At 46.7% G+C, this 11081-nt stretch overlaps 1 protein-coding gene across 1 annotated transcript in view; it reads left to right on the forward strand.

Moving 5' to 3' along the window:
- Abcc2 (ATP binding cassette subfamily C member 2) overlaps window positions 1–8942 on the forward strand; it is a 56191-nt gene extending 47249 nt beyond the window's left edge. Inside the window, exons 27-32 of the mRNA XM_032892024.1 lie at window positions 1476–1577; window positions 1912–2055; window positions 3216–3374; window positions 5077–5243; window positions 7793–7987; window positions 8615–8942. Of these exons, the coding sequence (XP_032747915.1) occupies window positions 1476–1577; window positions 1912–2055; window positions 3216–3374; window positions 5077–5243; window positions 7793–7987; window positions 8615–8744 (897 nt within the window). The 3' untranslated portion in view covers window positions 8745–8942. The remainder of the gene's footprint in view (window positions 1–1475; window positions 1578–1911; window positions 2056–3215; window positions 3375–5076; window positions 5244–7792; window positions 7988–8614) is intronic.
- The last annotated feature ends 2139 nt before the right edge of the window (window positions 8943–11081 follow it).

An 11081-nucleotide genomic window follows, 5' to 3' on the forward strand; every position in this document is an offset into this window, starting at 1 on the left:
ACTCTCCAGAATATAGGAGCAATCAGAAAAATCCTTTGGGCAAACAACTCCTGAATTTGCTTTTCTTATGTCACAGAGCAAGTAAAACAAAATTATCATAAGGACTCTGACAGAAACATAAAACAAATCTCACTAAAGCACCCCAGCCCAACCGGGGGATAAATGCTGACATTTTACAGCCCAGCATTTGAAGCTGTGGCTCGCACCGTGGTGGCTACTTTGGACATTAGGCCATCTTGCTGCGCAGCTCTTCCAACTACTGCCCCAGAGGTTTGCATGGTCATACGTGTGCTTTATATAGCACGGTCTTTATTAGAAATCAGTGAGACTCGGCAGGCAGTGATGGCACACGCCTTTAATCCCAGCACTCAGGAGGTAGAGGCGGATCTCTGTGGGGTTGAGTCCAGCCTGGTCTACAGAGTGAATTTCAGGACAGCCAGGGCTACACAGAGAAACCCTGTCTCAGAAAACAAAAACAAAAAGCAAACAAAAAAAAAAAGAGACTAATGAAGCTCAAGGAGGCTTATGAGAGGGCACTGCGAAAGAGTCGTCGTCCAGAGTCACTTGTCTCTTTCTGCCACTTTCCTTTATCCCCCAGGACAGTCAAGGCAGAGTAGGACACCTTAGATTGAGACAAAATTAAATATTCAAGTATCAGTAATTATACATGGTTCAACCTGCACAAAGTTATCGCACTTAGTCTTCACGTCCTGGCCTGGGGTTGTGTGGCTTTCTCTCTCACCTGTCATTCACTCCACAAACATCCTGTGATGTGTGTAAACTCATCTTCTTGAAAAGGCTCACATCCAAGTAATCCCAGTATTGCAGTCTGGCCTGCACCGTGACAATTCTTTTATTAGTGATAAAATACATCCATGGGGTGGCAGGGAAGACATCTAGGGTTTGTGTGTGTCAAGGACAAGGGTCCATAGGATACCCAACCTTGATGGCTAAGAGGAAGTGAGATCAGAGAGAGAAGGCAGCTTTTTTCCATGTCTGGTCCTTCCCCAAGTCTTTTCTCATGCTGTCCCCCATTCGTAGAGAACCATCTACGGTTCCACGAATAGTTTTAGGTTTCCCGTAGGAGACCTGAACTCTGGTACCACTTCACCAAGAACCAATCTCTTCAACCCAAGCTTTCCCCCTGAACTATTCAAAGTTCATATTGCCCTTCATGTGAGGACCACACAGCTTAGCATTCAATGGCTACCCAGCCAATCAGTGGACTGGTCTTATTTCTATGCTAAGAAAATAAGAATTAAATAAGAATTATCTTTTTTTTTTTTTTGCCACCCCAGTACTGAATATAAAGTAACTCTCAGTTAACCTTGTGGTATAGCTAACTAATTGAGGTGGTTTCTGAGCCTGAGGGTGTGTGTGTATGTGTGTGTGTGTGTGTGTGTGTGTGTGTGTGTGTGTGTGTGTGTGTGCGCGCGCGCGCGTGCATGCTTGATATAATTTTTTTTCTTCTGTAGATCACACAAACCTTGAACTGGCTAGTGAGGATGACGTCAGAAGCAGAGACCAACATTGTGGCTGTTGAGCGAATAAGTGAATACATAAATGTAGAGAATGAGGTGAGTCATCGGAACTGGGGAGGAGGTCCGTGGCATGCTATCGAGAGGCCATCTTCAGCTTTAAAGAACAATTTTCAAGTCTTGCATGCCCTAACCTAAAGGACTTAATTTCTTCAAATGTAAGATGAGGAAAACGGTCTACATAAAAGGTGGTGTCCTTCTAGAACTCCATAGAGCAACCTTGTAGGGTTTCTTTATTGAATAAAGTCAGAAAAGCCCAGTCCCCTCAGGTAAAACGGGCTCTGCTACCCTTCTGTCAAATGCTGCGAGTCCCAGGGCAGCTGTTGGCTGAGCTGCTACCACAGCCAGCAACATCATCCTTTCCCCTTGCTAGGCGCCCTGGGTGACTGACAAGAGGCCTCCAGCAGACTGGCCCAGACACGGTGAGATCCAGTTTAACAACTATCAAGTGCGGTATCGGCCGGAGCTGGATCTGGTACTGAAAGGGATCACTTGTAACATCAAGAGCGGAGAGAAGGTGGGTGATAAAGTCAACTCTGCTTGTGAGGACTTGTAATCAGAGAATAGTCAGGCGCAGAAGGAGAACTTGGAGGGCTTGATCCCGCCCCCCAGTCGCCCCCTGGGGCTCATTTCCGTTTCCGGTGCTGGTTCAAAGTGTGGGGAAGAATTCAGGGAAGAAACGAGGAAGCCTCAGACCTGGGTGAAGGACTGTTGTGACCAGTGTATTAATGGCTGACCCTAAGCAGGAGATAATCTAGTGTTTCTCCTGGTCTTCAAAGTTGAGGACCCTCTTACACGTCCAGTGTAGCAAATCTGTCAATCAATTCACCTAGGCAAGGGGGCTGACAACCAGAGTGACCAAGGCTTATTTGGTGACAAGCCTTTCCTTCTCTGTACTAAAAAACAAAACAAACAACTCAGTCCTAATTAGAGCAGCACAGGAAGATTAGCATTGCCCCTGAGCAAGGGGACGGGAAAACCTGTGAAGTGCTCCTTAGTTTAGAACTACAGGCAGCCAAGGGACGCTGAGAATGGAGAGATAGTCATCCCAAGGAAGAGTACAGCAGATACTCGTCCCTAAAAACACACATATAAGCGACATTACACAGAGCACGCAGCTTACATTTAGGAATGTATGGATGTGTATTCATTATGAATATAGGCATTGCATATATGCACATAGCAGCAGTTAATGGGAAAAGAGGCAATGAATTTAAGACAGGGTGTAAGGTAGAGTATGTGGGAGATTTGGAGGGGAGAAAGGACAGGGAGAAACACAATTATAGTCTCAGAAGACAAGAGAAGTAATAAAAATTAAATTATTATAATTTTCATTTATTTTGTTGGTATGCATGTGCACGAGTGAAGGTCAGAGAACAGCAGATCCCACCATGCGGGTTCCAGGGGTTGAACTCGGGTCACCTAGCTTAGCAGCAAATGCCGCTACCTACCGCGTCACCCCAAAAGTCCTTTCTGTCAACTTTTTAAATAAAAAAAGCTTTTAAAAAGTGATAAGCTATGACTGCCAAGATCGACTGAGACAAATACTAAAAGCCACTTCATGTATTTGGTATGGGGTTCTTTTTATCACATGGGATTGTGAATGTGCTGGCTAAATAATTTTTTTTTCTCCAAGAATCGCCCGTTGAAGTAGATTTAAATGAACTGTATTCACAGGTCGGCGTGGTGGGCAGGACTGGGGCTGGGAAATCATCCCTCACAAACTGCCTCTTCAGAATCTTAGAGTCTGCGGGGGGCCAGATCATCATTGATGGCATAGATGTTGCCTCCATTGGATTGCACGACCTTCGAGAGAGGCTGACCATCATTCCCCAGGTTAGTTCTCAAGGACCTACTTGGGCACACGCAGTGGGGAGACGCTGACGTGTATCCGATTACAAATACAACTCTGGCAGGTGAATTGCTTAGTTTTCTTGTCCTTGAACCTGAAAAGAAGCCACTTGAAGGAGGAAGGTCTAGTTTGGTCCGCTGAGAAGGGGCGCAGTTCTTGGTGGAAGGCAGGCGCGTGGGACGGCTGGTCAGATTGCATCTGCACTCTCCAAGTACCCAGTCTAGATACTCTCTCCCAAAATGTCCCAGAGATCTGTCTCCTTGACGGTTCTAGGTCCTGTCAAGTTGACTATCAAGATTCATCTTCACACCAGGATTCCAGACCAATTCCCGCCCCCGCCCCCCCGCCCCCCGCCCCCCGCAGAGTCTGTGTCTTGACTAAAAGTTCTGTATTTTGCATGTGACGTGCGGCTGCTAGACGTGACCAGTAGGTGGCAGCAACGCGCCAGCAGTCGGATAGAGCAGATGATTACTTGGCGTTTCTGTAAGCCCATCAGGGTTTGCTGAGATCATTGTAATTAGCAGTAGCAATTTTGCTGCCGAAGCTTGAAGCCATTAAGCCTTATGCTCCTCATTTGATGTGGCTAAAAGACAGAGAAGGGAATTTGCTGCGGGTTTTTGCCAGCAAGCGGAACATGCATCGAATCAGCAAGAAAGACCTCCCTTTGGTTTGCTCTATGGACCCTACCAAGCAAGGATTGCCACAGAGGCCTCTCCTCTCACAGTAGGCGTAGAACCATTGCTCCCTCTGCACCGTGGCCAGGTGCCTGTGGAGGGTTTGATGCTGCTTAGGACAGTGTGATGCCCTCTCTGTCACTCTCTCCTCTGTTCCATTGCGACGGGTTCTCTCGAGGAACCTGCAGCTGGCCCTTTGGGGACTTTTTTGTTGTTGTTGTTGTTTTATTTCATGTGCTATGAGTATTTTGCCTCTGTGTATCTACATGTGCTGCATTTGGACCTGGTTCTCACAGAGGCCTGGCATTAAGATCAGGGGTTAAGGAGAGCAGTAGGCTGTCGTGTGGGTGATGGGAACTGGATCTGGATACTGGAGGAGTAAGTAGTCAGTGCTTTGAACTACAAGCCACCTCTGGAGGAATTTTGTCTTTGGTCTCTTGTTTCTGTTTTGGCTAGGCCAGTGGTCAGTAACTGCGGACAATCTGGAGTCTCTGCTTCTCTCTCCCTCCCTGCGTGAGCACGACTTTCTACTGGATGCTGGGGACTCAAATTCAGGGCCTCACGGGGTCGTACATGAAACGACTCCACAGTCCCCATATTTTCTCAGCTTAGCATGTTCTTTTCTATGACCTCCTCAAAATGCAAGAGCTTCTCAGATGACTATACGATCTTTTTCTACCTCTTTTGGTCTCCCTTGTCCTAAGTCCGGAGGTTTTGTTTCAGGAAAGGATGGCCTTCTCATCTTCTAAAGAGATTAGGCAGCAAATCTGCATGTCTACAGAGAGATCCCAGGACGGAAGGAAGCCGCGCTAACCAAGGGCCACCCCACCCCGCTCAGTTTCCTGTTGCAGATATTCCAGGCCTTCGGAAGCCTCCAAAACCTCAATCATGAACCAGCTTCCTGCCCAGAGTTCACGCCAGACCACTCCTACCCATGTTCTCCTGGCCACAAAGAATGACTGAGCCCTTTGCTGACATGAGCCCTAATGGCTCCCCATTCTCTGACTCGCAGGACCCCATTTTGTTCTCGGGGAGTCTGAGGATGAATCTCGACCCTTTCAACAAATATTCAGATGAGGAGGTTTGGAGGGCCCTGGAGTTGGCTCACCTCAGATCCTTTGTGGCTGGCCTACAGCTTGGGTTGTTATACGAAGTGACAGAGGGTGGTGACAACCTGAGGTAAGCGACTTTTTCCATGGCCGGGGGAGGGTGTGAGGGAACTGTTCTGGTATTAGATACGGTCTGGCATTGTGGGCTTTACACCGTATTGACCAAATCCCTAATGTGTAAAAAAATAAGATAAAATGTGCTAAAACGCGTAGGGACGCTTGAAAGCCTTTGTTAGTAAATGTGCCCTTCGTGTGGCATTATGTCACATGAACCCTCAAATGCCACTGTAGTGGAGAATCACAGAAACAGAGTCTCAAGTCTCAGCAGCAACAGCCAGATTCCTGGGCCAACCTGATCTACTTGTTATGAAACACAGTCTGGGCATGGGAGTGTGAAGAACCCCTCGGGCTATAAAAGGCATCTCAGTTGGAGAACCACCAACCTAAAAGGGATGTGGATGAGATTTACTGACTGAAAAGCTCTTGGGCATTGCAGAAACACCTTAAATTGTTAACAGTGACTCTTTGAGTTTGTAGTTTGGTTTTTTTTTTTTAAAGATTTATTTATTTATATGTAAGTACACTGTAGCTGTCTTCAGACACACCAGAAGAGGGCATCAGATCCCACTACAGATGGTTGTGAGCCACCATGTGGTTGCTGGGAATTGAACTCAGGACCTCTGGAAGAGCAGTCAGTGCTCTTAACCGCTGAGCCATCTCTACAGCCCGAGTTTGTAGTTTTTAACCTTAAAATATATTTTTTTATATCCTGACACTTCACTTGTGGTCTTCACTGTACATCTATTAATGTGTGGTGCTGGCATTCTCCCTAGGAGAGCTTGGGGTTTCCCTTCACTGAAGCCCAGCCCTTAGACAGAGCCTGCGGCTTGCAGACAGGTACCTAGGCAGTGGAAGGCAGGGCACAGGCCAGCGGTAATTAGAGTACAGGAAGGGGAAAGTCAGCCAGGCAAACAGTGGTCTGGAAGCTGTGGGTCAACACAGTAGCTTCAGATGAACTCAGAATCCCAGAACGTGTGCCTTCTAATCCCAACCTACACTTTAGCAAGACTCCCAGGTGGCTTGTGTGCGTGCTGCAACCTGAGAAGCCTGTGTAAAGCCCTAGAGTAGGCTGAGGGACTCCCCCAGAGAACTTAAGTTCCAGTGTTCAGGCTGTCCCTCAAAGCCAACTGAACCCAGGACGAAGGTGACTTCACCCAGGGGGCCCTTGCATGGCTTGGTAGTGAATGTCATCTTGTCTTGCTTTTCCTTGCAACAGATACAGGGGCCTGCAAGGCTTAAGTAGCTGTTTAGCCTCCTATAAAAGACCATTCAACTATACAGTTGGGAGATATGTATTAACACCTACTATGTGCCAGGCACTGATACACAGAGGCACACAACACAGATACAACTCTTGATTTCCAAGCATATAAAACATAGTGGGAGAGACAGGCTTGTGGGATAAATGCCAGGCTGTTAATACTTCAGGGGGACAGGGGGGACGGGGAGGACATGAGGGGACATGGGGGACACTCGAGATTGTGGCATCCTTGCCTTGTCCGTGCCGAGAGACACTTCACTCTCTTATTAGTGCCTTTACTCCAGACCTGTGTTTCAGGCTTGGTTTAGGGAATTAGAACTTGCATATATCTGGGGAGGAACAAAACAGATGAAAATATCTATGGTAAGTGATGGCTCGATGAGCGGGAGAGGGCCGTTGAAAGCTGAAGTGGAACCTGCTATTATAAAGTACAGTTGACCCCGGGCACACTACAAGCAAACACTGGAGGTTCATTTTTCTCGGCTTCCTATCTCCTGCAGAAATGTTCCTACAGAGGAATTACAGGACGTTAGTCTAACTACCCGTTTATTACGATCCCTAATGACCACAGCAGGGGAGAGGAATCAGCAAATCCCCAGATTTCCCCTTCACATCATTCCCCAAAGCCCCAAAGCTCCCTTCTGTAAGCAAGAGGTCCAGCTTTCATTACGGGCTTTTACCAAATTAAAGCCATTTGCATTTTACAAGTATATTTGAATTCCACACACATTGCCTCTCACACCAAGACATCAGGCTCATTAGATGGCTTTGTCTCTAATCAAGGCAGAAAGCCTTGAACAAATAATTAGCCCGAGACTAGAATTGCACATTAAAATAATGAATGCATTTGCTAAGGCCACAAAGAAATGGCACTGGGACATCCTTAGGAAGTGCCACCCTATGTCAGCGGTGTCAGGGCCGATACCGCTGCAGTAGGCTTGCGTTATTGGCAATTGTGGCGATCACTGTTGCCAACAACAAAGCACTGTTTCTGGGCCAGTGCCTTTCAAACTTGCTTTAACATGAAAGTATCCAGAGTGCTTATTAAAAACGTACAACTCTAGGCTGTTCCCCAATCTGTATAAAAAGAGACCCAGAAACAAACTTTTTTTCTTATCAAGTATCCATGGTAAGTCTCCTTACTGAGGTTAGGAAAACATTGCCTACAACGGAGACCACGGGGAGATTTTGAAGTAGTTTTGGAAATCTGGACGAGACCAAATCGTGAAACTGACCCCAAGCCGCAGCATTTCCCCTGGTCTTTGGGACTTACATGCGGCTTCTTCTGTTGTCCACAGCATAGGGCAGAGGCAGCTCCTATGCCTGGGCAGAGCTGTGCTTCGAAAATCCAAAATTCTGGTCCTGGATGAAGCCACGGCTGCAGTGGATCTCGAGACGGATAGCCTCATTCAGACGACCATCCGAAAGGAGTTCTCCCAGTGCACGGTCATCACCATCGCTCACAGGCTGCACACCATCATGGACAGTGACAAGTGAGTGTGCGGGGGGGGGGGGGCAGGTGGCGTCACCACTCCCCACAGGCTGCGTGTGTGCGCACCACATGGACATTATGGGGGCAGAACATAACCCAGAGCAACAGTCACAGTGTCAGCTAGAAGCCGGGAGGTTCTTCACGGCAGGAGGCTGAATGATGTCATTTGGAACCCCGAGGCCTTACAGTTTTAATACATTTAGCCAAATTGTACATCAGGCTAATAAAAGCTAATGGGGCCAAGGATAAAATAAGAAACAGTAGTGACGGACTGTGGGAAGGTGGAAGCCTAGTCAGTCTTACACAGATGACAGATGGGGACATGGACCTTCCCAGCCACCATAGCTTCAACCGTTCCTACTTTAGCCCAACTGTTTGGAGAGGGAGGATCCCGGTCTATTCCAAGCATCTTTAGGTAAGGAGTACTTTGTAGCAACATTGTATCCTACTGCACTGGCCCCTTGTTGAGTGTCAGACACAGAGCCATGGCTGTCGGCCCCTGCTCACTGCCGAGATTCAGTCCTTGTCACTGATCTATTGACTACACCTTAGTCCTTCCGGGTAGTTCTTACAAACGGTGAGCTTTGACGCGCGACTTTCTAAAGCGTCTCTTTCCTCTTTATTTTAGGATAATGGTCCTAGACAACGGGAAGATTGTCGAGTACGACAGTCCTGAAGAACTGCTGTCCAGCAGAGGTTCCTTCTATCTGATGGCCAAGGAAGCCGGCATTGAAAATGTGAACCACACAGAGCTCTAGCTGGCGGACTATACGAACAGTTTCTATTATTTGCTTTGGTTTTTGTGACTGTGCTCTAGGTGAAAAGACATATATTTTGTTCCCGTTGCTCAGGTTGGCCTCAAACTCTAAGGTTCCAGCAATCTCTGGTCTCAGCCAGAGACCTGTAAAAATAGACACTTCAAAGATTATCATGAATAAATATTTAAATAAATAGTATTAAGTACCTTAGAAAATCCACAACTGAGCTGGGGAGATAGCTCCGTTGTTAGGGTGCTTGCGTTGAAAGCATGAGGACCTGATTTGGTCCCTGGAACCCTCCCTTCTCCCTTCTCCCACCCCCCCTGCCGCCTTGCTTTTTTTTTTTTTTTTTTTTTTTTTTTTTTTTTTAAAGAACAAGCATAGTTGGACAGGGTAATAGAACAAGAGCTGGAGAGCCAGAGTTCGTCAGGTCCTGGGGCCCAGTAACCGGCCAGCCAGCAGAGCCAGCCTGCTTGGGAAATCCCAGGTCAGGAAGAGAGCCTGTCTCAAAAAAATCAAACCAACAACAACAAAACCCGAAGATGGACAGAGCCAAAGGCCTCAACACACACCAACACCTGCATACACACCTCAAAAAAGAATCCTCATTGCCCTGCCTTGATCATGATTTCTTGCTATACCCCTCCACCCCCCATTCCCAGAAATAACTGTTATTCCTAAATTTCCTAATTCTTCCCCTAGTTTAGTGTTCACCACCTTCGTGTGTCCAGGCCGTGTATGCTGTCTTAGCTGATGTAAATGGACGTGCACAGCTTGTTCCCTGTGGCTACACCTTTGCTAACAATGCATTTGCAGTTCTGTCTACACTGATGCACATGGCAGGCGCTCCCCTCTCTCTCTCTCTCTCTCTCTCTCTCTCTCTCTCTCTCTCTCTCTCCCCACTCCCCCACCCTCCCCCCCCCCCCAGTAGCAAACAGATCGTATTTTGAGCGAGCATTGGGTTTCTCCTCTGATACATCAGTGCCATGAACATCCTGGGATACTGTGTTTGTAAATGGGGGGTATGCAGGGTTATCCTGAGCAGCTCCAGTTTAAGCAATGAGCATTAACTAAGATCTGATTTTGGGTTCACTGTGTGTGTCCCGGCTTCTGTGGAGGGTCAGTATCCTGTGTGTCTCCGTAGCATCTGAGTTTATTACAGTTTTTAAAATGTTGTATCTCATGGTTTCAGCATCTGGGTTCTTTCTCACGTATTGCCTTTTTAATGTTAAGTTTTACTTGTTGATTTATTTTAATTATTAATTATTTTTAATTTTGTTTAATTATTTTTTAATAATTTAGCTATTTTCATTTTTAAAGATTTATTTATTTTATTGTATAAATGTTTTACTTGCATGCGCATATGTGTAGCATGTGCATCAGAAGTCAGAAGAGAGCTTTAGATCTCCCTGGAACTGGAATTACAGACAGTCGTGAGCCACCTGTGGGTACTAGAACCGAACTTGAGTCCTCTGTGAGAGCAGCAGTGTTCTTAACCTTGGTGCCATTTCTCCCCCTCTGTATTATTTGTGGTGTCATATTTCTTTGATGTCTCAAGTTTTGCTATGAGTTTTTTTATTTCCTTTACAATTTGATCTGAGATTGTTCTTTGAGGTTGGAGTTAAATTCTTCCAAAGAGAACTGTTGGAGGCCTCTGCTAGCTCCCTGGGACATCACCTAGACCTCTTGGGGCTAAATTCTCCAATAAGAGTCCAAACCAGACAGTTAAGGCAGCCTCAGAGCACAATCGTCTAAGACCTGGTTTGTGATTTCAAGTCTCAGGGAGAGTCCTCGCTTAAAGAGTAAGATGGCGCTGGGCATGGGCTTCGTGGCTGTTCTTGACTCCTGAACTCTATGTTCCTCATTTACCTGGCCATTTCAAGAGGAGCTGTTTCAAGACTCAGGGTTATCAGAGGAGTCTGTGTGGGTTCATCTTGGCTTTATGTCTTAGTTGGTGTCCTGTATTATTGACGGAGGAAGCCTTTAAGCTTTCGTGGTTTGGAAGCCTCACTGCCTTTGTGCCAACCTCACAGCCCTTTTTTGGATTGTTCTGGAGGACCGTTGTGTTCTTCCACTAGGGGAGGTAATTCTGAAGACTTGACTTTAATATGAAGACTCCATAGTTTCAGAGGTCGGGTATACAGCTAAAGTATTTCCCATCTCCTTTGCCCTGGCGGTTCCCAGTTTCATCGGTTATCCGAATCATAAGTCTCCCCTGCCCTCTAAAAGTTTGTCAAGAGTAGATCCCAGTGTTCGGGTTTCCAGCACCTGAATGAACAAAGTGAAGTAGATATCAAACTGTTGACTTAAGGAAGACGTCCCCTTCCCCGACTCTGC

Source organism: Rattus rattus, chromosome 2 (genome assembly GCF_011064425.1).
Source record: "Rattus rattus isolate New Zealand chromosome 2, Rrattus_CSIRO_v1, whole genome shotgun sequence".
Taxonomy (NCBI): domain Eukaryota; kingdom Metazoa; phylum Chordata; class Mammalia; order Rodentia; family Muridae; genus Rattus; species Rattus rattus.